The 24,061-nt window shown below is 39.8% G+C and overlaps 2 protein-coding genes across 6 annotated transcripts in view; one reads left to right on the top strand and one right to left on the bottom strand.

Moving 5' to 3' along the window:
• The window catches only part of adam10a (ADAM metallopeptidase domain 10a), a 32,348-nt gene extending 27,804 nt beyond the window's left edge, over positions 1-4,544 (bottom strand). Inside the window, exon 1 of one of the 2 annotated variants that reach the window (XM_020605670.1) lies at positions 4,029-4,544. In XM_020605670.1, the coding sequence (XP_020461326.1) occupies positions 4,029-4,080 (52 nt within the window). In that variant the 5' untranslated portion in view covers positions 4,081-4,544. The remainder of the gene's footprint in view (positions 1-4,028) is intronic. The other variant, XM_020605677.1, reaches the window with a different exon arrangement.
• Positions 4,545-4,753: 209 nt separating this feature from the next.
• mindy2 (MINDY lysine 48 deubiquitinase 2) lies at positions 4,754-23,519 on the top strand. Of its 4 annotated transcripts, none has more exons than XM_020605700.1 (10): positions 4,754-6,738; positions 7,084-7,141; positions 8,887-8,951; positions 13,133-13,291; positions 14,593-14,695; positions 15,887-16,029; positions 16,939-17,112; positions 18,048-18,245; positions 18,659-18,724; positions 19,560-23,519. In XM_020605700.1, the coding sequence occupies exons 1-10, from the start codon at positions 5,851-5,853 to the stop codon at positions 19,737-19,739; spliced, it is 2,034 nt and encodes a 677-aa protein (XP_020461356.1). In that variant the 5' UTR covers positions 4,754-5,850; the 3' UTR covers positions 19,740-23,519. The 4 variants fall into 4 exon arrangements, with proteins under 4 accessions (XP_020461356.1, XP_020461347.1, XP_020461374.1 ...); XM_020605691.1 differs by having other exon boundaries at positions 19,557-23,519; XM_020605718.1 differs by lacking the exon at positions 18,659-18,724 and having other exon boundaries at positions 4,755-6,738.
• Positions 23,520-24,061: the final 542 nt, after the last annotated feature.

The following is a 24,061-nucleotide window of genomic DNA, read 5'->3' as shown; positions in this document are numbered from 1 at the left end:
AAATAGCAATTACAACATATCAATTCAAAACTCACCAAAATTGATTCATGAAGTAATAAAAAAATGTACTGTATACTGTGCTTGTTAATTTTGCCAATGGTTTCAAACAAAATTACATTATTTGGTGCATTTTATTCAATCTACTTAAGGGCACTCTATCTCACTATTTTAATGTTAATCACTGATACTTTAGAACCAACTTGTATTACACTCTCTAAGGCTCTTCTCATTATTGCTGAAAAGAAAAAATAAAGATACTAAATCCTGACCTAACAGCAACATAACCTTCCTATTTTAATGGGCCTAAACAGATTACCTCACTATGAGATAGTACGTGAAATTTCCAGGCAGACAGCGTCAAAAGCTGAGAAAACACTGGCAGTTAATTTAATTGTAAAGGCTACATCATCGTGGTTTCAGAACAATCTGTTTCAGCCTCATACGTAACTCCTGACAGAAAGGAAACCGCTGACATGAGCAGAGGAAGTGGTAACAGTATGAATCGCAACTGATCTGAACCTCACATTACCATACATGCTGGGAGATGGCAGGCTGGCTAACATGGCTCAGGGCAATTCAGATGTCTCTCATCAACACTGTGCATCATACAGAACTAGAAGATAACACCAAGAGGGTTGGTTGTAACTTGCAAGCATCAAATCTGTCTATAACAAAACTCCTTGATATTACTCACAAAATTATCTGCAATAATCCATCACTATGAGCAGGTCAAGTAACAGCAGGTGTGAGAGGCAACCTGGTTTATCTCAAACACTGACTTCCTTGGAAATGTTTGATCTTTATGACTAAAACATTCCTTGGAAATGTTTGATCTTTATGACTAAACTTGGAAATGTTTGATCTTTATGATAAAACATTCCTTGGAAATGTTTGATCTTTATGACTAAAACATTCACAATCCATAATTAGCTACAGATAGCATTTCAAACCTGCTTGCCATATCGATCTACTTACTACTGTTAGGTATTTTTAGTCAGATAGAAATTGGATAGACACTTTATGTATTAGAAATGTTTAGTAGAGATAGGATGTCTAGTTAGACTGTTAAATGCTTAGGCCTGCATATGAGTTTCTACAGGGTACATCTGGTCAAGGACAACTAGAGAGAAGAGTTGATGACTGTGTTTAATATTATTATTATGACGTGTATAACTGTAGCCTTAGCCATAATATGTTCTCATGTTTAAGTCACGACATGTACTAGAGGTAATGAGAATGTTTTTAGCTACACACCACTTAATCAACAGACACACATACGCACACTGATTTGCTTCATGTTTTGACTACTGCTATGGCCAGCTGCAAAGCTGGCAACAGGGACGTCACGGTTGACGTTTCTGTGTAGTATGGGGCTAGCCAAACCAAAGGGATATAATGTATAGGCCTGGTGGGTTCAGGGTCTTTCATCTTACATCTGCCTGCGTGCAGGTTGGAGGTGCAAGATACCTGAGCGTGTAATGTTAATTTTACCTGTGATCCTTTGAATAAATCAGCACTATTTTGAAGTTACTTGGACTGTCTCGTCTCTCAGAGTTAGCAATGGTAAGAAGAGCCATAATCCTACACTACTATACTGTACTTTAGAGCAGTGTGTGGAATTAAGCAAACTGCCAGATGTTTGTAGCAGTTTAGATTCCAATTTTGTCCCACGTTTGCTTTCCGTTGAGAGAACATAAACTGTCTCTCTCTTTGTTTTTTCTTACATGGCCCCTTGGTGCAGCGGAGGTGCCAGCATGTTTCTGAATACATAGATATAAAGCGAAAGTAGAGAAAAGGGAATGCTATCTCGCCTAAAGTTCACACTTCTACTAGCACCACTGCAGAAAATCTTGCTATAATTGTCAAGCAGAGTGCAAGGATGATGTTTCTGCAACCGAAACTTGAACAATTAAGGCTTTAAACACATCAAGTTAGTTTATCTATGAACAGACAAAAGGACAACTGCCATTAATGTCAAAAAAAAGCCATAGGTCAAAAAAAATTATTCTTCACAAGTCCTCCACTGCACCGCATGCAGAGTTAAAGCACAAATGCTCCAACAATAAAGACAGCATTTTCCTATAAAAGGTGATCATTCACTCCGTACATTCACCAGTGCTTAATGAAGATGGCAATATGAAGCTCACCCATTAAAGTTTCAATGGAAGTGTGCCAGCCATCCTGCTAGCTCTTGATCTATGAAATAAGCACTTCAGCTCTGTACCAGACTTAAAACAAAGTCAAAGCAGGAAAAAGAAAAACAATGTAGTTGGTTTTCCTGTCCTGATTTGCATGCCACCTTAGCTCAGCCTGCATGTTTAAGTGACTGGTGCTGTTGGGCTCTGAACCGGAACAGCATCCTTTAGAACTTTCAGCAAGACCAATGTTCTTAAAGAGTTAAATGTTGCATATAAATGACATTCTTATGATCATATTGTTTACCTGTATTTGCCAATATCTGCACACACTTGAACCAAGTACTTTAATCTATTTTAATGTGACTGGTGTTGTTTTCTAATATTCTTTAGGAAGCACCTCAGGTTGTCTAGCATAACTGTAAGAAATCTGAAAATAACTAAATTCTTCTAAGCATTCTATTGTCTGGGTGAAGAGACTATAATTTACTTGCATTTCTATCAATTACTCTGCCCTGGAGGTTTTGCTCTGTTGATCTGACTAACGGTGACTCACTGAGACCAGGAAACGATGATTAAATGCTATCTACTGAAATTACAGCAAGGCTTTGCCTACATCACGGTCCTGGAAAACATTATTTGTGGCACCACTCAGCTATTTAGATAATGTTGTTAGATTATCTGAGATAAGTACTAGACTACCTTTTTGAAAGGAGGCTGAGTTGTGACAAGAACTAAGTAACTGTATAAAATCATGGATGGATTACCCAACAGGCCTAAAGGACACAGACCTAAGAGACTGAGACATCAGGAGGGCCTGGGCCCATTGTCTCTGTATGAATGTTTCTTGTTTGAAAAATCATGGAACCCAGTCACAGAGCATAACAGTTATAAAATTACCACAAAGACATGCAAAACCATCCCAAAAGTTCTATAACAACTACAGAGAGACAAATATTGACCATAAAGAGACACAAGGGAACTGCAAAGGGACTCATAACAATCAAAATGAGATGCAAGACTACCATAAAGAGGCGCAGAGCAATATATAAAGACACACGGAATGACTGATAGCCCTCTATAGAAGGGGTCGGGGCTTTTTCCTGTCTATACTTAGGAGCCATTTTTCTTATAATCCGTTTGTTTACAATGAACGTCAAATCACTGCTTCTAGCACAACTAATGCAATAAACCTTGGATACTTGTACACTACTTGTAATCTACTTGACACTGTGTATTTTTTGCTGCTGTAAATAATTAACGTCAATCGACCACAGGAACTTCCAGTTAAACTCATTCCAGGTCAGAAATGGAAAAATTTCATAAATATAGCCAACAGATTTGCTTCTGTCAGATGTACCAAACAGCTGCCAAGCGTTGAATATCATATATAAATAAGCTGATGTATTTGTCAGCACAGCTAACGTTAAACTACAGAAGTTGTTTTGATATTATTCACAAACCAGTGAATATTTCTGTTACTTTAGAGGCTATTGGACTCTGGTGTCCAGTGCCAAACTGTTTACACTATAGTGTCTATTGGGTATATACTCAGAACTCCAATGCGTTTTCAGACGTTAGCACTGTATGTTAGTAGAACACTCTGGAACTGTCAAAAATCCAGGCTTTTGTCCTATGAAGTACTTAACCTCCATCACCCACACCTAATTAACCTGATACCCCGTCAATAGAGGCTGGCCAAACTGGCCTGGGTAGGCACTGTACCGAATTAGCACAGGTTAGCATACGCAAACACAAACGTACAGTTATTAACATTAGCCACCTAGCTAGCAAGTTAGATATCCGGAGTACAGCTGCTTGATCCGATTAGCGCTAGCGCCATTGACGGGCACTGAACACTTTCCGTTCACTGTGAATCAATAACAAACTTACCTGTAATATATCGTAGACAGCAAAACATGAGAATTAGTTTAACAAATATCATATCGAAACTGTCTGTAAGCCCAGCAAACTAGCTAAGCGACACCCCTGACTGCTTCTTGTTTCGTTTTATTTCACTTAAAGGTATAGTCGCACTTCCTACTTAGCTGTCTCCCATCACCAACCCCGTCTCTGCCTGTCTCCAGCAGCCCCGCGCAAAACAGGCACAGGCGCTCCCTTCCTGTGTGTTTTGCCAAGAGAACCTAGACACACCCACTCCAAAGACCTCCAGGTCGGGGGGCTCTAAAGCAGCTACATATCACCTCAAAACAAACGTTCACATTTTGATAAGACGACAAAACACTGTGATGTAAACGCTTCTGCTATCATCCTGAAAACATGCATAAAAGTGTTTGGGCACTGTTTCCATTGATAAGTCTGCAAGTTGTGTACTTCCGCAAAGCCCGACTTTTACCACCTTTTGTTGAATAGTAGTGACGTTATACAGTATAGAAAACAAACCTATTCGTGAGAAAGTTCAAAATGAATGACTAAATAAAAATAGCAAACAAACAATACTCACATCTTAATAAAATAATTAAAATATATACTTCATTTGAAATATAAATGCAATTTAATTTAGCTAATTCTTTCAAACAAGATCGAGAGATAGGAGCCATGCCTAACCATAATCTAAAAATAGAATAAAATAAAATAAAAAAACAAGATCCCGTTTGCTCCTCTCTCCTTGGCAGTACTTCTGTGCTGTGGCTGTGGTACTGTCCTGAACAATATCACTACCAATCACATGCTTTATTTTATGTTAGGGTTAGCGTTATGTTTGGGTCCCACAATTCTAATGAAGCAAGGTTTCTAATGCAGACAGATCTGTCTGTATAAAGCTGTACCAGACAATACTGCTTCTCTTCTGCTCAGTCAAGTAATTGCTGGCACCCAGTGACTATAAAGTGTTACTGCATGGCTATTGACCAGACCTGTCCACAATAACCCTTTTACCTTAGGCTCAGTAGCCTAAATTCGGGAAAATAAAACATCAGAACAGACATAGGCCTATTACATAGTACAACATATTACATATCACGGGAGGTCTGGCTATGCAAGATTATTATGGCCCCACAAATGCGCGTGCACTTGTACGCAAGACGGTCACGGCTACTGCATGTTCTTTCATTCTACATTCAGGAGTCCTCGTTAAAAGGGGAACTAACAATTTCAAAGGCTTGAAGATGATGCCAGCTACACACTCTACAAAGATTTTAGCCTGTGCAGAAATTCTGAAACGTTAAATAGCTTGTATACACAGTTTGACAGTGTGATAAGTTATTAAATGTTTTCACAGCTCGTGATAGCCCACATGCTCTAGAAATACAGATCACCAGCCTGGGCTTTTTATTCTGTATTTTGCCACCTTGCTGAGGACATGGATACCCCAAACAGTCCTAACTGAAAAGCTGAAAGTGACCGTTTTAGTAGCAGGTTACATACATCAGTGGGAACTTTTCACAACAGAGGCTATCTCTAAGATACATAATGTGTATTTTTGGGTGAGAAATATAACGTATTCTTTAACGATCCATAAAAATGCCAGCTACTACAGCCTAGTTATTCAAAAATGCTTTGCACACGGCTGGTTTAAATAAGTACAATGAGTGATACATTTAGAATACGAGCGCACTCAAACGTACACCCGCCTGGCCATAGCTTTTCTAGCGATTCACTCTGATGACGTCACTCCCAGAGTTGTCATGGCGTCTTTAGGACCGAGGCTGCTGCTGCAATTTAGCTAAAATCTGTCGACAGTCTGTATACCGAAATGGAGAAAAATGCAAACCTCCATCCAGACACTGACGGGAGCTCTTTGTGTGCCACGATTGCGGGAGAGATGGACGAGGTTACAGCTGTCGGAGGAGTGAAAGGAGCAGCCGAGAAATGCAAGAATAGTGAGGCTCCTCTCAGTACTTTGGTTAACGTTAGTTGTAACAACGGCACCACAAACGCTAGTGCTCCCAGCGCCGGGGAGTCTGACGTGCCAGGAGTCATCGAAGTGTTCTCCGTGCTGGAGGATGGGAAGAAGGACGCCGAGGCGAGCGGACCGTGCTCGAGTTCTAGGGATCAGATCAGCAATGGGATGGGACATGATTTGGTCCTGGCTGCAGATGATAGCGAGGGTGGTGCCTCAAAGTTAACAAACAACAAACCCGACGGCCCGGCCTCGCATCCCACTAAGGAGAGCACCGATGTCCAGGCAGAGACTTTGACTTGTGGAGAAAGTGAACCGACAAAACTTGCGAAACCGACTCATCTGTGTCCGGACAATGTAATCACAGCAGGTGTCAAATTGGGGCTGTCCGGTGATCACACCTTATCGGAGGGATTGCCGAGTGGGAGTGACCCCGATCCCAGCCTTGGCGGGGAGTCCCGAAGCATAGATTCACTCGAGTCCTTCTCCAACCTCAACTCGTGCCCCAGTTCCGACCTGAACAGTGAGGGGCTGGAGGACAGAGGGCTGGCCCTGGCCGTGCAGAACGAGTACGAGGCAGATGGGACAAAGGCTTCGTGGCCTAAGGACCGGGCCGGTCAGTCCATATATCACATCAAGTGGATCAAGTGGAGGGAGGAGAATACGCCGATCATCACCCAGAACGAGAACGGTCCCTGTCCACTACTGGCAATCATGAATGTCCTGCTGCTTGCATGGAAGGTAAAGGCTCTGAGATTGGCAATAGAAACTTGATTCCAACTTAATACAAGCAGGCTATTTGCAATTCATAAGTTATTGTATACAATTACAATAAAAAATTGTTGGACTTAATTTTGCATTTATATTTGCTATAGACATGAACCAGATCTAAGTCCTTGTGCCTCCTGTTTGCCACCACAAATACTTTGTCAGGACATGCAGTAGACAATATCAAGATGTCAATACATGATGAATGCTGAGAGGTGTCAGGTGTAACAAACTGTAGCACATCTACCCCAACAGACATATTACAATACTTTGACAAATGGGTATAGAACAATATGTGTCCACGTGTCTCTGTTGCAGGTTAAGATGCCACCTATGATGGAAATTATAACTGCTGAGCAGCTGATGGAGTATCTTGGTGAGTGTTTGTAGTTGTTAAACCTAACAAGTTTAATCACTGATCAAAGGTGGAAACGTAATGATTGTATTAAGCCACTGAATCTGGCCCACCGTTGCTTGGCATTTTTCACCTGGTTTTACATTTTAACTTAATTTGTAACTTGCAAAAAATATTAAAGTAGCTTAGTATGATAATAATACGTTGGCCTGCTTCTACAGTCACACCAACTGTCAGTCAATAATATATATTTACATGTGCCAGAGAATGAGAGACCATTCATATGGAAGCATTCATATGAGTAAGTGCTGCCCATAAATCCACACTTGTAAACGTACCAGCCCATAAAGCCACGGGCATATATATATAAGAGTCAACAGAGGAAGAGTCCAGAACAGGGGAGTCCCCTGTGAGCCAATCCTTTGTTGTTGCACAGTAAACAGGCTCTGCTGTGTCAATTATTAAAATTAATAATTAAAATTACTTTAAAAGATCAAAGCTGAGTATCTCATTATAGCAGCGAGTCTTCATAAGTAGAGCCAGTCCTCACTAATGTCTCCTCACATCTCTGTCAGGGTCTTCAGTTTCTACAGCACACAAAGTTCATCTTGTGTAATGTTCAGGGGTTGCTATATAACCGTACAAAACTCAGCACTGTTTCTCATAACACAGACACAAACACCAAGGGTAGATGAAGTTCAGATGTGGTGTTTAAAGTGAGAGGCGGTCATTACTTAGCAGCTCAGCAGGACGCACTGTTGTGTGCCAGTGATCTAGACAGGCAGATACAGATGTTAAGGTTTTGGGGGTTTGGCAGAGACGTGTGAGTCCACAGGTCACTGGAGTCCAGTGACAGGGTTTTCCCTGTCATTATCATTTTGTAGTAAAACCTCAGTTGGCCCAGCCCCCTGCTGGAAAACACTAAATCCTAGCAAAAAAAAAATAGAACAGGTCTATACTTGCTGATGATAGCATTAACTGTATTAGTTAGGATAGTTATTTCTTACAGCATTGTGATTTTCTAGGCCAGTAATTACAATTATACAGAACTTTATTATGCATTATCTATTGTACAGAAACTATTTATTGTGCAGCTTAATTGGCTTTTTTCCTGGATATATTCCATTCACTCTGTTTGTTTGAACAAAATACACAGGAAAGCATTTTTTTGTCCTCCATGAGTAGCTGTTTTCACTTAATGTATCTTTTGATGACAACAGGTCGATGGCAGGAAAAGTATGTGTTGACAGTGCAGAACTGTAGTCTTGCCAGTTCCTAATTAATGGTTCACTGTGAAACATTTTGAATTTTAAAAGTAGGGACTCGATTGCAATAGCAAAAGTATACAGTATTTGCATTACTTCCTTTGCGATCCATTCTATGTGAAATACTTTAAATAGTTATTAAAAGCATAAGAAAACAAATGGAGAATTGTATAATCAATTAAGTATTTGCAAGAAGGCAAACAAATGACAACAATAACAAACATGTGGTGTAGCGGTAGCTTGGCTTGCCTTGAATAACAACCACCTCCCTATGCTGCCTAGATTTGTTTTGTAAAGACTTGGCTTAGGAAACAGCTGGCTAGCGCTAAACCCTCCAACGGCCATTAGAAACATCTCAAAACATGTCACGCTCTATGAAAATCTTAAACTATAAATCCACTGTGATGATCAGTGCAAGTCAAGTTAGCGATTGCTTTGCTCTGTCAATACAACATAACCCAACATATCTGCCAATGTCTGTCTCTTTCTGCCCTTCTACAGGAGACTACATTCTGGAAACCAAGCCTAAAGAGATATCAGAGGCTCAGCGGCTAAACTATGAGCAGGTAAAGCCTGCCTAATCAATGCAGGATATTACTATTAAACAGGCAACGTTTTGCTTATGTGTGTGCACCTATAAGCTGCCGACTGTTTATAAGTACCTGGGGAGCACAGGGTTTTTGGGATGATCTCTCTTCCTCTTTCACTCCCTCTCTATGTCGAAACCATAATTGTGCAAGTTTAACGAGCCTCACTTTGTCTCATCGACACACCCAAAATATCTCAGCTGTTCATACTGCCATTGATATATTTTCATCAGATGCACACTTCTTTTTTCATGCTTAAACTAAAACAGACTGTGGAGTGAGGTAGCAGAGAAGGTCAGTGGATGCTCTGTAATATGGAAATAAGCATTGGGCTGATTGCAAACCACAAAGAACTGAAGCTTAGCTTCTTCCCACTGCTCTATAGGTTACATAAGATGTGTCTTGATAGGCCCAGAGAACAACAGGAGTCAGAAGTGTCAGATTGTGTTATTTCACATGGCAGTGAATGCTTAGAGACACATGGCTGGGTTCAGTTCTGGGCTATTACTGAGGGTGTGTGTGTGTGTGTGTGTGTGTGTGTGTGTGTGTGTGTGTGTGTGTGTGTGCGCGCGCGCGCGTAGTTCCAGCTCCCTTGCTTCCGCCCATCTCCACTGTCTGCCTACGATTTGGGAGGGGCACCAGCACATCTGTCAGTGATTTGAAGCCACACTTGTCCCTCATTTAAAGAGGGGGAAAAATTCGATGTGCAGCTTCCTTGTAGGAGCTGACTGGAATGCTCTTTCTAAATTTAAGCTGAGCTGAAATATAACCTCTTGAATAAATCAGTGGTGTCCTCAGCAAACGCTGTTATAGTCAGGGAGTGGTTAGTTTGTTTTGCACAGTTATTATGGCGGCAAATTCTAGACTCTGGGCCAGGAGCTGTTTTCTCATGTGGGTGTCCTCGTGTGTGTGCTGTGTGTGTCGGCGCCGTGCTTGACACACTATGTGGAGACTACAGTGGGCAGGGCTCTGGGATGCTGGGGATCCAAGAGAGAACAAGCCTGAGGTGTGTTTATGTGCATATCAAACAAAAGGTGTCTTCTTTCGTACTTCATAAAGAAGTATGTTTTCACTGCTTATTGCATTGTTATAAAATACGACTGAGGAAGCATAAAACAGAAGAAGCTCTAGTTAGACTTTCATCCTAAAAACATAATCTGTTACAGGAGTGTGTGAGGATTAAAATGGCAGTTGCATGGCTGCTGTTTAGCTATTGTTAAATATTTACTCAGTGGAGCTGTAGTGTCGCTCTGCTTTTGTCTCAGTGGACCCAGCTCGGCCCTCTTACAGACACTTCATCCATGATGCCTGTTCAACCATCGGAAGAAATAGGTTATCACATTAAAGGAACCTTTTGTTTCAAATTTGGTGTGATTCACCATAATTCACAAATACTTCTGAACCTTTTTTGTGTTGAGTAAAGCAGATAAAATTCAGACATGGGCGTCAAAAAGCATTACTCTCCGATCTTGTGTACATTGTGACACTTTCTATGTGATATCTGGAGCCATTACATTTGTGACTGGACATGGAAGAGATTAAAAATAATTCATTCAAAAGCATTTGAGAAATGCATTTCGCTGATTTCTGTTTTTGTAGCTTATTTCTGTGCTCGTTTGGTAGTTGTTTTTTTTTTTAAATACAAACTTCTTGGGATTTTTAGTTTTGGACAACAGATTTTTAAATACCTAAACAGGTTTATCAGTAACGTCATTATAATACACTACCACTGAAAGTCAATAAATGGTGATATTGAAGTATTATCCAATCTTGTTTCAGTCAGTAAAGTGCAAATTCAGGTTTATTGCTCCACTATCTCTTAAGTAATTGGAATAGCTTTTGGGTCATTTTCCTTGTATCTCCACCGTCTCTAGCAGTGTATTGTTAAAGAGGTTCATTCATAAATGGAAATCACTCACAACTACACACTCATAAGAAAGTTGTAGGTCTCAGGTTTTCACTGATCTCACACTTAAATGGCAGCAAAGCTTTAGAGCTGGGAAATAATTGTTCTGAGGCGCAGTGCAAGAAACAGTCCGTTTCGTTGGGTTCTCAGATGCGTGGTGCATTCATGTGGTTTACATATGATTAGGTCAAGTTCTCATTCAGCGCAGTAAAATATGAATGATAGTCATAGGTTGTTTCTTTTCAAGCACTCAGTGACTGATGGGAAATAAAAGAAGCTCTCCTAGTACCAGGGAGGGAAACTGAAAAACAGTATAAAGTCAAACCAGAAACATGTGTGTAAGCACATGAATAAAAACATAATAGAATTTGGTCATTTGTTGAGCAAAGTAAATGAGAAGTGCCATGGGAGACATTTCTAACTACAAACACCTTTCATAAAAAGAAGTAACCCAGCAAATGTGCTGAATTTAATACCTATGGTAAATACAGTCTTAGAGTACTGCTTTTGTGTCCCATTGAATTGAGTTCAAAACACTAACCGTACAGGTAATGGCCATTAAAATATTACTTTCTGTTCTAACTCAGAAAATGTTGATGTCTTCTTGGCGTCTGATGTTTTCTAATCAGTGGAAAGCACCAAGCAGCATGGCGCGGTGTTTTTCTCACTTCTGTTTGGACCACATAAATACCATAGAAGAAAATCCAATTAAAACCAATCTTTAAAACCTAAAGGAACATAGAGGTAGGTTTATTTTAATAGAACTTGTAAACACAAACAAACTGTGTATACATCAGGAAGCTCGATCTCTGACCACACTTAAATGTACACAGACTACTGACTATCTGGTACATTGCGCGGGGCATTGTTGATCGTTGATCTTTACTTTTTCGAGATGTAGTGGGTGAGGATATCATGTGAAAAAGTGAGGTCATACCTTTTAGAGTGGCTCATCTCTCATCATTTGGACATAAAGACAAGTTAACAGAGATGAAAGTCATTTGCAGGATTATATAAATATTTTGCAACTCACCAAAAAAGGGAATGAAATGTGTTACCCATCCACTTTACCTGAATTTATCATTGTTTTGTCGAGAAGTTCTGACTTCCTTTACTAATTTAGGCCTACACAGATCAAAGCTACAGGACAAACTGTGTAGTGATTTGTTACAATGTGAAATAATTATCTAACTTGATGCTTGAGCCTTGAGAAAGTATTCATTCATGAAAAGACCTTGTAATATAATACAGTCAGAGATAATAAACAATTTTTAAAATGGCCATAGAATTGAATCATCTGTCTGACATATCTGTACTGGATTTTTTTTAAGGTTTTAGCAGCGACATGGTGGGTTAGGGGTTTAGGGTGCTGACCATGTAAAACGGTAAATGGTTTTATACTTGTATAGTGCTTTTCTATGCAATGAAGCACACTCAAAGCATTCACATGCTCACACACTGATGGCACGGCCACTTAAACAAGGACATTTCAGCATGTGAACTGGAGAAGCCGGGATTCTAACACCAACCCTCCGGTTAGGTGACATCCCGTTCTACCTCCTGAGCCACAGCCACCCCATGTAGTGGCAGCAAGGACCTAGGTTGTGTGTCATTCCTCCCTCCTTTCCTGTCACATCTTTGTTGTCCACTATCCAGAATGAATGCAAACATGCTCTAAAAATCGAAGGCCAAGTTTACTTCAGGGATATCAGGCTGCATTTTGTTGTCTTGTGTTCTGTTATTTTGTCATCTTCTTGTTAACATTATTAAAGTATCATGTCACATGATGACGAGTATGAAAGCTTACACAGAACTGTATTATCAAATAGTTTCCTGGCAGAGACTTCCACTTCTTCCTGTAGTTGCATGTTGATTGCAAGTAAGCGGAGTAAAACCTAAAACATGCAGCAAATACCAAGAAAGTCAGCTTAGTCATAGTGAAATAACTATAAAGCAAACAAATTTGGCAAAGCAAAATGAGAGCTTGAGTGTGTGGAAGGTGTTTTTTGTGGTGTATAGGCATAAATGGCAACTAATGGTTTTATTCTACAGGTTAAACAGTCAGTCCCTGATAGCCCCAGCTACAGTATGCTGACTTTGTGCAGACAACCAGGAATAATGTAACATAAAGTCAGTTTACAGTGCATGAAAACCTCTGGACTGGACACAGCTTTTGGTTCTGTATAATGTAAAGAGATTTAGGCTCACAGTCTTTTTAACGAGAATCCGTATCCCTTTTGTCCTTCTTTCCTAGAACATGAATGATGCAATGGCCGTGTTGCACAAGCTGCAGACAGGTCTGGACGTCAATGTGAAGTTCACAGGTGTGCGAGTCTTTGAGTACACCCCAGAATGCATTGTGTTTGATCTGCTGGACATCCCTCTTTACCATGGCTGGCTGGTTGACCCTCAGGTGAGATGGACCTTACTCATCATTGTTGGTTTTCTTTACCTCCCTATAACTCAATCCTCAACCCATTTCTGTTAGAATTCACCAAAGGTGGAAAGTAACTGAGTACATTTACTCAAGTCCTGTACTTAAGTACAGTTTTGAGGTATCTGTACTTTACTTGAGTATTTTCATTTTCTGCTGCTTCATACTTCACTACCTTTCAGAGAACAATACTGTACTTTGTAGTCACTACATTTATTTGATAAGTTTAGTTACTTTTCAGAATGAGGTTAATAAAACAATACAGTATAATCACACGATATATTGATCTTTCATGTAAAGTTTACAAGCTACCCAGCAGTAATTCAAATTATAAGCATATGAAGTAGTTTTAAAATTAGTTCTACCTTTTACGAACTGCAACATTAAATGCAGTGTGCACAATGTACACACTAAAACATCAATAATTATAATCAATGTAAACTCTGCCATTCTGCATAATTAGTACTTGTACTTTTGGTACTTTAACTGTATTTCCTGCTAATATTTTTGTACTTCTACTCAAGTAACATTTTCAATGCAAGATTTTTACTTTTACTTGTAAATGAGTATTTTTTTTACACTGTGGTATTGTTACTTTTACTTAAGTAAACAATCCAAGTACTTCTTCCACCACTGGAATTCATTATACAACCTGAAATAATCAACCAGCCACATTTTGCCAATTGTGGATGAGTTCACACCTGTAGTTTAGTTGATTGTTGCCTTTTAGGTTCAGTCCGTTTCATATTCACACAGAGGAAAACTTGGCATCTTGATATAGTAGTTTCTGTACAATAATGTGGTCTTTACACTTTGCCTAACTTAACTCTTTGCTCCCTTAACTACGTATGGCATGGATGGATAACTACAGTACATACAGAACATGAATATTATCATGCTTTCCAAATGATGTTGGGTAATTATAGGGGACACTTATCCGTCTGTTTGCACATTCAGCAGATGGACAGTGTACATGTAATGGTAGATTAGCTTTTGCATATACCAAACACACCACAAGCTAACAGCCTCAGTGTTCTTCATACTGCCTCCTTTGGGTACAGGTGTTTGGCCTGAGTTCAAACTACACTGTTCATACCACCCTAGACAAGTAAATGCATCAGAGTTTAGCTGAACAGTGATGGCAGTTTCAGTGTGAACCCCCTCAGATCCAGAGTTTTTCTCTCCGTCATATATTTTGTATAACAGTATTGTGGCATTTAGTAAAACCGAACCGAAGCGTGGTGGATGTTCTTTCTGATGGTTTTTATTTTTGTTTGCAGATGCAGGACATTGTCAAGGCAGTGGGTAACTGCAGCTACAACCAGCTGGTGGAGAAGATAATATCCTGCAAGCAGTCAGACAGCAGTGAGCTGGCAGGGGAAGGTGAGTGCGTTCTTTTCACTCCCTCTGCTCTCTGACCGGCCTGCTTCCCCTTATGTCACCCCTCGCCTCCTCTATTTCATCCCTCCATACTGGGAGCTGCAGAAAATGAAGGAAGGAGGATTGTCTTTAGGAATATTATAAATTAAAATTCTGAGCTTTGGAGACAAATGGAGCTAAAATGAACAAGATAAAGTCAACTGTCACCATATTCTGCTCTGTTTCATTCCATAGTAGCACGAGTCCAACTTTTGCAGTGGAGCGTTAGTTCATTTGCACATTGATTACATGAGATATGTTTACCGGACTGTCCAGTACAAACACAACCACAGAACAAATTCAAATCAAACCAGGACACATATGTGGCTATTCGTCAGATGACCTACTTCCAGGGCTCACAGTTTTCTTACCAACTGTCAGTAACTTGTCCGCTAAATATTTGCTCAGTCAGCGCTGAACTCCCTGAATAGTTGTCAGCTGGGCTGCTGCCAAGTCAGCACATCAAGGATTTAGTCGATGATGATATTGATATAGGAGACACCCCATTTTTTCTCTTGTATTTCTGCATTTGTAGCCTAGAAATGCCTTTTGAGCACTCGATTGTACATTTGAGTTTTGCTATGCTTTAGTAGTTAGTGTTTTCTTTCCTGCCAGTCTTAAGTGTCACACTGGAGGTGGGTGTTTGCTCCAAACCCAACACTGTTCTGTCTTATAGATGTCACTCACCATCTGCCTCTCAGCCTGTGTTGGGTTCATTATAGTAACTGTGACCAGCTCCCACAGCAGCGAGCACAAATGTTCAAATAGCAACTACAGACATTATTACAGGTTTTTCAAATAGTGACCTTTGTTCATGATTTAAGTGAGGATTGCATGAATGTATTTTAGATGACTCATCCAGTGGTCAGTGTTGTAAATGAACAGTTTTTGATTTACAAGTAACAAACAAAAGATATTCTCGCACTTTCCGAAGTTAAATAATTATCTTCAGAGCTGCTTGAATACTCACAGACCAGCAGGCAGTTTACAGGTGAATCTTGTCAAAATGAACGGACCATTATTAGTGTGAACATGTTGTTCAACTCAAGTCAGTTTTAAATCTGTCAAAATACAGGAATTTAAAACTGTTCAAGTGAGACTCGCCATGGCTTTGAGTTTCTTTGTTTTTCTGTACCTCCCGTTCTCTCGTCCTAGGCATCGTAGCAGAGCAGTTTCTGAGCAGCACAGCCACTCAGCTGACGTACCACGGCTTATGTGAGCTCACATCCACTGTACAGGAGGGAGAGCTCTGTGTCTTTTTCAGGAATAACCACTTCAGCACCATGATCAAATACAAGGTAAGCACTAAAAACTGGTGCTTTCTATGGAAATTTCAGCCACTTCCATGGTTCAGGAATACATGGTATTGTCTGACCTTCAAAGGTCATGAAAGCCTTGACCTTTCAAACGGCCAATACTGTGTTTTGTGTGTCACATAAAAACACAAGGTTAAACTACTTTTCTGTCTGGTTCTCTCCTGACTTCCATACAGATATTACAAGAACTAACTGTGCAGTTTGCGAAAACATGTTTTGTCTGTGAGCTAAATGGAATAAATTGCCTTTAATTGAATTCTTCTTTGTGGGCTGTTTGGTAAAAAATAGTTCAGATTTGATGAAAAGTTCGTTTTTAGAGAAAAATCTGAGTAATATTCAAGTTTCTTTTAGCACTTTTAATTATTTGCTATAGTTTCAGAACAATAGCTTGCTAGTTCAAGTCTTACCATTTACCCGTTCCACTGTGCTAAAGCTCCTCAGTATCTTTCCCTTGTGTTCTCTACATAGATTTGCTATAGCCTATTCTTTAAACTAAAGAAAGCTACGTGCACATAGCAGATATACAATATCAGTAGATAGCATTCAAAACACAACTGCAACCTACTGCATCTCCAACAGCTCAGTGCCCACAGCTGGCTTGTCATATCGTTGTAGCTGGGACAGACCTTTCCTGTTGTCTACAGGAGGAAGTGAGCTTGCATACTTTCATTTTGAATAGTACACTATCATTGCCAATGTAAGCAAAGCTGTGTGTGCCACCTATAACCCTCAGAAAAAGCATGAGAGCAGCTTAAGTTCTTTTGTAATCACTAAGCTGCAGACTTGCAGACGTGTTCGTACAAACACACATGACAAACAACCATTACATGGGTACTAATAGTATGCAGTCTGAATATAGTGCCATTGATAAGGTTTGTGTTTGTTTTCTAGGGCCAGCTGTACCTCCTGGTTACAGACCAAGGTTTCCTGACGGAGGAGAAGGTCGTCTGGGAGAGTCTGCACAACGTTGATGGGGACAGCAACTTCTGTGATTCAGAGTTCCGGCTGCGACCTCCTTCTGATCCAGAGACTGTGTACCGTGGCCAGCAGGATCAGATAGACCAGGTCTGAGCACTGATGCAGGCATGACTAGGATAACCAACAAATACCTGCCATCAAACCCAATGAGCTTAACCATTATGTGCTCTTCACGTCACTGTACTGCAAAAGCGAAGATGCAACACAAGACCAGAAACAGTAAAACTGGTCTTCACTGCGCTGCATTACTTTACTCATGAACCTCTTTTGTAAGTTACTTTACAGAAATTAGATGACTGGAGGAAAGCAGAGATAAAAAGAAACAAAACAAAACATCAAATTCTAGCAAACACCAGAACAGTTTAGAATCATCCAAATGAATAACAAAATGAAACAAAAATTCAACTGTGTACCATCCCAGGCTAAAAACTATAAGTGAAAGTTCCTAAATAATAGATGTGTTTTGCTTGCCATATCAGCCTCTTAGACACAAACACACACACTGTAACCTGAGAGGCAGACAGCAGGGCTGCGTGGCGCCCCCCTCTGTTCTCATCCAAGATTCGCTGTACCACACAGTCTTTACACTGGCCCCTAAAAAATGCATTAGGCTTCTTTCCCCTACGTATTTCTAGCAGTTTCACAGCTGTCTGCTCTTTGGTTGGCCAGAGTGTTCATCTGACACATTGTCTGCTTTTGCTCCCACACACACACAGACAAGATCATGGAGGGCTATTATGTTTTATTCTCCTCACTTACTCAGGGCCAGCCCTCCTTATCTGTAAGGTAGGCTTGGTGAGAAAAATCTATTTATGCACTTATAATAAATTCAGTTAGACTGAAGAAAACTTGATCCAAATGGGGAAAGTGGTTGTCGCAGTGTCAAAGAACATAATTTAGAGAAGAATGGAGCATGTATTGAATATAATCCAATGGATGAGTATAGCATAATGGAAGTTTTATTAATTATACCAGGAAGAATAGTACAATGAAAATAATATGACTGTGGATTGTGTTATCAGGACTATTTGATGGCGCTGTCACTGCAGCAGGAGCAGCAAAGCCAGGACCTGCAGTGGGAGCAACTCCCCGAGGGCATCAGCGACCTAGAGCTGGCGAAAAAGCTTCAGGAGGAGGAGGACCGACGAGCCTCCCAGTACTACCAGGAGCAAGAGCAGGAGCAGGCGGCGGCAGCTGCTGCAGCAGCAGCACAGGCACAGGTGGGGAGGGTGGGGCTGAGGGAGAGGAAAACAGGTGGGAGAGGGAGAACTGAGACTTTGAGCAAATGTGGGGTATTTAGAGAGAAGATGGTGTATTTTAGCAACAGATGGATGTTTGCATGAGAGATTTAGATATAAATGAGGAATAGAGGATGAAAATGGACAGTGATTCCCTGCTGCCTCCCTTCACAGTAAGATCAAGCAGTGCAATTCAGTATCAGAGGCCACATCCTCCAAATTATCATACAGTTGAATCATCACCTTCATGAAGGGAGGATTTATTACAGGACTGTGCCATTAGTCTGCATCAGTTTTAGCTTTTAGCTTGGTGTACAAGGTACACAGTGTATTGCATCAATTATTACTGTAAATGAAACTAAGACGTTTTTGGGGCATGTTATTGTCACTGACAGAGCTCTCTAGTCCACAACAAGTCACAACCAGGAAATGAAAACAAAATATCTCTCCTGCCATGTACAGTACGTAACTTTATTTCTACTTTTTTTTTTTTTTTACATACAGCTAAATAATGTCTACTCATGAAATCTAAAAATTCATTGGTACCAGCTTCTTAAATGTGAATATTTGCCAGTTATCCCCATTTACTGTTTACACTAAATTAACAGCATCTTTGGGGTTTAAATATTGGTCAGAAAGAAGAAGAATTAGAGTATGTTAACTTACATTTAAATGAATAATGAAGGCATTTTTCACTATTTTCTGACATACAATGAAAAATCAATAAAATTATCAGAGAAAAAAAATTTGTATATATAATTGTTGTTTACAGCTTTACAGTACTTCTTTGATGGAACTGAAGCAGTTTGATGAAACACAATGTTCCATTAATATAAACATAAAACAATTAAGGTCTTAAAACATTTGACACAGTCTTTATAAGACTGGGGAACACGAGATGGAGGTCGGAGGACCTGACATGGTTGATACTGTATCCAGTGCTACAGATTTATAGCTCATGTTTATTTAATTAGATCATGTGGTGACCCTAATGATATGGGCTGAGCATGGGACCCCTGGAGTCTCTGGGCAGTTGGTGATCCAGCCTTGTATAAGGCATGCTATTACATACTGTATATTCAAACCCAATACATCACCAGAACATCAATAAAGATTTTTCAAAAAAACATATTAAATGGATCTTATGTTTCCAGTCCCATATAACACGCCCAATTGTGAGCCCAGATATTAATATTTGGCTTATCACCTGTTCAGAACAGTAAGTAGCTTTGCTTGTAATACACACATAAACATGCTCTTTTGCTGCTTTGCTCTTTGGTCTTGTTTGTGCAGCAGGGCCAGCAAGAGCCTGCCGAGGGGGACAACGCAGACAGAGGAGGTGCAGGAGCGGGCGGAACAGCAGCTGGTGCTGGCATGGCGGCCGCAGCCACGCTCAGCCCAGGAAAACAGTCCTCTAGCGGGGACCGCAAAGCTAAGAAAGAATCGAAGGATAAAGACAAATGTGTTATTTTGTAACATATAGCGCGTCTGTGCGAGTGTGTGTGCGAGTGTCTGGTGCATTTGCTTATCTGTGAGGAGGGGGACAGCATTTGTTTCTCCATGGACAGGACACACCACGGAGTCCCCACTTGATGACAAACGAGACAATTGAGAAGAGACACAACAAAACAAACAGAGGATTTGCTGTTCCCAAACCACTGGTGCCTGCTATCCTCTAACCTCAGTGGAACCTGGACATCAGAGGAATGGACACTGTAACAACAACAATTAGCCCTTATCGTTCAGAGAGTCAGACAACCTTTGTTCTAAGTTGCACAGTGCACTATGTTTGTGATGTGGGTCAAGTTTCTCTGGGGCGGTGTATTTTATAGCAAAATACATAATCTGAAGAAGCAAAATGTCACCCTCTCACCATGTTAGTTCCAAAACATTCATTTTTCACTATTGCAGCACATGTACTTATCAATATTTACAAATCGCATATAGACAAACCCACTTTTGCTGCTTTGGTTGAGGTTTTTTTTAATTTAGCTGTTGATGCCAAGATTCACATTTTGTTTAACTATCTTTTGGGAGAGGATTTTATTTTTTCTGTAAGATGAGAGGGATTTTCTCATTGTTGTAAATCAACGTAACACTATTTGTGTCCCCTCTGAAAAACATCATGTACCTAATGGTTAATTTATGCCAGATAGCTGCCAGATACTGTAGCTACATCACAATACTCATCACAGCTTGCCCAGTCCAGATTTGCCTTACCAGACTATGGCAGTGTTGTAGTCTGCTCTGTTTGAATGCGAATGTGTGTTTGTTTTCATGTGTATGGTTATGTACAGTCTACGTGTGCTATCTGGTATAATGGCGTGTGGCATACGTCTCATTCACTGAGCATCACTGATGTAACAAGTTTCAGTTTGGAAATAGCCAAATCTTTTATGCTGTACTAGTTACGCTACAAATTTGAGACATTTAATGTCGTTCATGTTGTGGATCTATTTCACAAAAACTAAGTTTTGGACAGTCATAACGCTGCAGATTCTAACTGGCATATTTTGTTTGAATTGGATGTTTCTGTGACACAACTAGCTTTTGGCAGATGAGATCTGTATTAGAGTGCACCCAGTTTAGAGTGTATGGTAGTTCTGAAAGAGATACCACAGACTCTAGTGATTTGCATGTGACGTTCCTCTAAACACGGAGAATTCAGTTTATATTTACAAACATATACTATTTATTTTCCCCACGCATGAGAACAAATTTCACACCTGTGGCATCAAGATATACAACATGAACTCCATCTACAGTGATGGGATGTGTTTCATGCTGTATTTGGCTGTGTCGAGTACATATTTTTATCCTTGTTCTCCCCAGAAGAATCTCAGTCACCTTTAGCAGCTCCTTCTTATTAGAAACATGAATAAATTAACCCCTCTGTCAAATTCAGATGCAGGTAACTTGATCTATTTGTTGTTGAAAATAAGTTCACACAGACTGAGCTGTCCTGGGGGGAATAGGATGTACAGTACATTCTGAATACTGCAGTTCTGTGGAATGACCTTTTACTTGTGTGCAAAGACATGATGTACATATTTACCTAATGCATTCTTATAATGGATTTAGCTAGTGGTCTGTGCCATTATTGTACCATGGGTCTGCCTCCTGAGAAACCTTTCTATCTATACATTCCAATTGGATGCCTTGACTTGAGCCTTCTCTTACAGACTGAGGGAGACTGTTGTCACAGGAAGTCTTTGTAGTGCTTGTAAAGCGGTCTCCATTATTTTGTTCAGTGAGAACAAATTCACTGTCAGGACAGGATGATTACATGGAGGCAGCAGGCTACCTACTGTGTGGGAACCTTTTCTTATGGGCTTTGTGTGATGGCTGGAGTTTGAGCTCTGTGTTTGTTTGGCCCTAACAAGGCTATGTTTTGTATATATATATAAGGCCTTACAACATTTCAACATATTTTATAGGTCAAAAGGAAAAAGGCGTACTATCAGAATGAGACAATCCATACATTTTTTTCACACGAACATCGGAAACATTCTCTTATTGAAGGGACATGTCCTCGAGTGTCTTTTTCAAATGGTATGCTTTATAATGGCACAGTTCCTTGGCCTGTAGTCACTTTGTCTGTCACAACTTTAAGTATCTGTGTATGTATACTCACAACTATTTTGACACTTTGAAGGACTTAACACTATATTATTTAAGATCCTCATTGTTGAGCTTCACACAAAAAAAAACAATGAACTAAGCTGCTCCACTTGTATTAACTTGGACTACCTGATAAAAAATAAAAACTTCCTTGGACAGGGTTGAGGAACATTAACTATTTATACTTTTCATTGACTCATTAGCAGTTTTTTCCATACAGCTTAAATAAATAACATATAATCATAAAGTAAAAGATGGAAGGAGGTGGCTTTCTGGCAATATTGTGCTTTTTTTGTCTGTTTTTACCCAGTTTCACCTCATTTACAGTGCGAGTCAGCCCATCAAGCGCTGATTAAACATTCCAGTGGAAGCTTAAAAAATGAAACTTCACTTAGGCCAGTTTGAACTAATGTGAGAATATTCTATGATGGTTGGTGTTTGTATTAGTGGGGGAAAAGCACAGAGTGACACAAGCCACATTTTGTTCTTATTATTATTTCAAGTTTAGTACTGCACATTAGCTTGCTATCCCTAGTCGCCAAAATGTCATACTTTTGATGTAATGTGTTTGTTTCACCCTATTTCCTATGAAGAATTCAGAAGGCTATTGTGTGATCAATGTCTCAAATTGGTTTCTTGTATGCCTTGTAAAAGTGATAGTGGGATAAATGCTGTAAAATGTTTGACAAGGTGGTTGTTGAACAGATAACTGTTGTAACTGGTTACACTGATATGCACTAACAGAAGAGAAGCATACCTCATTTTATACAGACTGCTATTGTTCTTTGGTACCTTTTAAAAACAGAATAATGGCCAAAACAATTATTTCAACTTTATAGTTAATTTGTAATAGTATAAAAGGGCTTTTTACTATTTTTGGCCTAAAATGACAGAGTACATTTATTAAAAGGCAGTGCCACTTCAATAGAACTTGCTGCAATTTGATATATTCAGGTTAGTGGTACACCTATACCAGACAAAAGGCTACCAGTCCATAGGCCGGAGAACTAGCACACAGTTCAGATGTTGAGGATGTGATGATTGCAACAGCAGCTAAATGGGTGTCATTAGGATTGTGTAACAAAACTACGTGCAGTAGGCTGGTAGCAACTCAATCAGCAAAAAAAAGGTGTAGGTCTGTCCCTAATTCAGGTTGTTCTTTTTCCAGTCCATCCTTTAACTGCACACACAACAAGGGTGATGTGCCCAAACTTTAACATATGGAAGAGGCTGCTTCATAAAGCTTGAGTGTCATCATCTATGCAGCAGAGGAAAGTTTTCATTCTTGTTGTATGAAACACACATCGATCGAGGTCAATTCAAAGGGAGAAGTTTCTTTAATGCAATTTCAAACTCCTAGATTTTACTTTGTGTTGCATGTAGTGTGGGCTGAAAAGGCAGGCAGAGTACAACTCTATTATTAACTACACCAAGAATATCATTTCCACTGTATGGCCCATAGCTCCAGATTTTATAGGAAACACACACACACACACACACACACACACACACACACACACACAGAAGTAACATGTTTGTGAATGTGAGAGGTTACTCATTTGTATTGATTTAAGTGTCCATCTAGTTACAGAAATGACCAAATAATGTATGTAGCCTTTCACATTACAGTCACATATTGCATATGGTGATATATATACAAAATGCCTTATAGATGAGGGACATCAAACCTGATTAGAAGTTGCCAGGACAATAAAATCTTAAAATCAATAGTTGGTTTGTTGTCATTGTTTGTAATTAACCCTACTCGCTTTGAAAAGCAATGGAAAAACATATAAAACATAAGAAGTGTCACTGAATTAGTACAGAGTGATGTCTGTTGGACCCCGTGTTCGGCCCTTTCATGCTGCATGGATTAGTTTCACACACACACACATTGTGCAGCTTTGACCGGATACAATCCCCCTAGTTGAATACTTTTTGTACGTTATGGTTTGAGGAAAAATGCCACTATTGAATTAAGTCTTATCTCCCAAAATCACTCATCTGTGTCCAATTCAGCTGATTAGAAACTTTTCTTAGTATAAAAATGCTTATATCTGAGGTCCCTCAGATGACTGTGAATGTCAGAGAAGAAACTACAAGTACAAAAAAAGTGTGTAAAATCCAGTGACAGGTGACCAAAGCAAACACTTTGAGCTTGGAGGCTTAAATGAACA

The sequence above is a fragment of the Monopterus albus genome, unplaced genomic scaffold (genome assembly GCF_001952655.1).
Source record: "Monopterus albus unplaced genomic scaffold, M_albus_1.0 scaffold4.1, whole genome shotgun sequence".
Taxonomy (NCBI): domain Eukaryota; kingdom Metazoa; phylum Chordata; class Actinopteri; order Synbranchiformes; family Synbranchidae; genus Monopterus; species Monopterus albus.
The sequence above is the reverse complement of the archived record's forward strand: the minus strand, read 5'-3'. Positions and strand labels throughout refer to the sequence as shown.